The 3,265-nt window shown below is 36.7% G+C and overlaps 1 protein-coding gene across 1 annotated transcript; it reads right to left on the reverse strand.

Moving 5' to 3' along the window:
- Positions 1-420: 420 nt before the first annotated feature.
- Positions 421-3,258, reverse strand: LOC113358329 (zinc finger MYM-type protein 1-like). Its single transcript, XM_026601870.1, has 2 exons — positions 1,709-3,258; positions 421-655 (listed from the first exon to the last, which is right to left on the reverse strand). The coding sequence occupies exons 1-2, from the start codon at positions 3,136-3,138 to the stop codon at positions 634-636; spliced, it is 1,452 nt and encodes a 483-aa protein (XP_026457655.1). The 5' UTR covers positions 3,139-3,258; the 3' UTR covers positions 421-633.
- Positions 3,259-3,265: the final 7 nt, after the last annotated feature.

Genomic DNA, 3,265 nt, shown 5'->3' on the forward strand with positions numbered 1-3,265 from the left:
AACCGAACTCAGTTTGTTTATAAGAGTCAAGATACATATTTAGCAAATAATCTTAGTTTGAGATCATATTTTATGTAAGCAAAAGGAGATGGTTTGTCGTAAAGAAACCTGTAGAGAGAATTATATCGGTAACATTCGTGGGCGAATTTTCTCTAACAAGGGGAGGAGTACAATGATGGAAGAATTACCAAACATAGTAAGTATCCCAATACTGTGTTATGATAATGAAACTCAAGTTCCCTGTGTGGTAGAAACTATAAGTTCTTACTTGTATGTGAAGAAGTTCGGTCATAGGGAAACTTCGGCAGAAAATTATAAAAGTAGAATTCGAGGTCGAATTCTCTCTAACAGTGAGACCAGTGGCGGAACTAGGATTTGAGACTAGGGGTGGCTTAAAAAAAAATTCTGCACACACATAAAGAAAAGAGAAAAAATTACCTTCTATTTTCGAGCAATTGAGTCTTGCTTCCACCTGACCTGGCGCAGCGGCTCCTTAACGTAGTTCTGGTTGTTTTCTTGCCTCCTGTGAAACAATTCAATCAAGACAACACGACTAGCAAATGAATTATAATAATTGCATAATCAACATACACGATATTCAAACGATTTACCTGATTAAAATGCTTAGCCTTGTCATTGCGTATGAACTATTAGCCTGCACTTGTTAGTAAGAAGTAACAACGTATAAATATAGCGAGACCATAAAAGACCATGTATCCAAAAAAATGGTTTTCTTTATCATATATATATATATTATATCAATTTTTTCAAATATACATGTCAAAATGTTTTACCAAAAAATATCACCAACCCACATTTATATTTTACCAAAGAGTGAATATCATCAACCCATGGCTAGCACTTAAGTTGTACCCTACGATTGTATAAATCGTCAAACTCATCTATGATTGAATCAGTATGGATAGCTCCTGCAATGTCTTGTTCAATGTAGAGCATCATGCAATCCCTAAGAAAATCTTGTTGCATTTTGTTACGAGTAGCTAATTTGACCAATTTCATTATTGAGAAAAATCTTTCTGCAGATGCCGTGGAAACAGGGAGAGTAAGCACAATACGAATCAATTTGTCAATCATAGGGTAAGCTTCTGCCTTCTTGGTTACTACTAGTTGCCGACATAACTCGGAAATAGTTGATAAGTTCTGAAATTCCAAATTGTTAACTACATCATGACCATAATGTTGTAACTCATTTCTCAAAATGTGTACCTCTTGCGGACTGAAATCTAGAGGATAAAACTTCTCGGCAAGATTACAAAGACTGTCAACATCGAATGACTTAAAAGAATCCCGAGGATCCAAACATGAGCTAAGAATGAGTAGTTCCATTGTGTCCTCTGGAAACCTATGATCTAACTCTGACAACTGAAAATCAATTGTAGCAGTAAATATATCAACACGATAATGGTGATCTACTGTGATATTATCACGTTGCTGACAAGAACGGCATGTACCCATCATATAGCGAGCGTCCATATTAGGTGTTTCAACATCATGTGCAACACAAAATTCAGTAACAGTTGTAATAAAATTTTCCCATCTCTCTTCTTTTAATTCTCTAAGTAAGACTTTTGTGTTTGAGACTAGAGCCATTGCATTTATTATGTCTTGTGTTTTCTTTTGAAGACCTTGGCATAATATTTCAGTAATACCCATAATTTTAAACATCAAATGCAAGACAAAGACAAACCTGAATGAACTCATTTCTTCAGAAATACTTTGTGCTTCACCAACTTTAGGAGTCACTTTCGGATCACTTGCGCCAATATGGTCGATAGTTGTGCAGGTTGCTTCGAACTTATCTATCAAACTGCATACGGAACCATAATGGGAACTCCAACGGGTATCAGTAGCACGTGGAAAAGTACCTATTTGGTTTGCCCCTTTCCCTGTCTCAAGTTCACCACTAGATAACCTTTTGGCAATCTCATCTTCTTGAGCATACTGAAAATCACCAAATCGATGTGAAGAAGATGTAACAAGATTGACAATTGATGATAACATAGAATAAAATTTCCAAACTGGACCCAAAGTTTCAGCTGTTTTCACAAGTGCTAGCTGAAGGCGATGTGAAAAACAATGAACATAATATGCATATTTACATTCCTCACGAAACAAGGCTTGTAAGCCATTCCACTGACCACGCATATTACTTGCGCCATCATACCCCTGCCCTCGCATGTTTTCAACTTGAAGATCATAATAATTAAGAATTTTTGTTATTCCATTTTTCAGAGTTAAAGCACAAGTATTTTCAACATGTTGAATATCAAAAAACCTTTCTTGAACATAACCATCAATATCCACATACCTTAAAACAATCACCATTTGCTCTTTCTTGGAAGCGTCCCGCGACTCATCAACAAGGATACAATATTTGGCATTTCCAATTTCCTCGCGAATCTTGCTTCTAACTCTATTAGATATAATATTTAAGATCTCTTTCTGAATCTTGGGTGAAGTATAAGTGGCATTTCCAGTGGCATTCTCCAAGACGACTGCATTCACATCTTTATTAAGTGATGTTGAATACTTGATCAATTCAATAAAATTCCCACGATTCCTTGAACCTTTTGACTCATCGTGACCTCTGAAAGCACATTGTTGACGCGCAAGCCATCTTAAACAGTCAATTGTTGTCTTGAGACACAACCTATGTCTCGTTACAGCCTCTATTGATTGTTTCTCTACCAAAAGACTTATTCGCTGAGCTGAATTCTTCAAAGCTTCAGAATTTCCTTGGGCAGTAGAGTGTCCAGAATCAACATTTCCAGAGTGTTTTAGAAATGCACATGCTGATCCATTATTAACAGAACACCATCTTTTGAAACCTTCACTAGTGAATGCTGAGTGTTTTGGAGGATCTGATTCAAAAAGAAAACACTGAAAACAATATGCAGCATCTTTAGAAGGTGAATACTCCAACCAAGGATGTTGTGCGAACCAACTAAAATTAAAACCACGGTATTGCTTTCCGAATTTAGAGCGGGGATATTTTAATCTCGGCTGATAAGGTCCCAACAATAAATATGCTCGCCGAACTTCATCACGCTTGTTAACAGGATGTTGCATTACTGGAATTCGTAACCCCGGATCACGTTCTAATGGAGTAACATTCATCACTTCAGGTCTGTCTTCTTCTATTCCAGTTCTTTGGGTGTGCAATTCTTCGGGTTCAACTGCATCAACAACTACTTCATTGAGTTCAATATTTGGAGCAAGAGCAACACTTTCTGATCTATCTACT

Source organism: Papaver somniferum, chromosome 3 (genome assembly GCF_003573695.1).
Source record: "Papaver somniferum cultivar HN1 chromosome 3, ASM357369v1, whole genome shotgun sequence".
Classification (NCBI taxonomy): Eukaryota; Viridiplantae; Streptophyta; class Magnoliopsida; order Ranunculales; family Papaveraceae; genus Papaver; species Papaver somniferum.

What these genes read in the sequence shown, in the direction of transcription:
- LOC113358329 (XM_026601870.1), bottom strand. Translation starts at nt 3,138, where the DNA reads ATGAATGTTACTCCATTAGAACGTGATCCGGGGTTACGAATTCCAGTA. An exon ending in GAAGAAATGAGTTCATTCAG is followed by an intron (nt 656 to 1,708) that starts GTTTGTCTTTGT and finishes TAACAAGTGCAG; the next exon opens with GCTAATAGTTCATACGCAAT.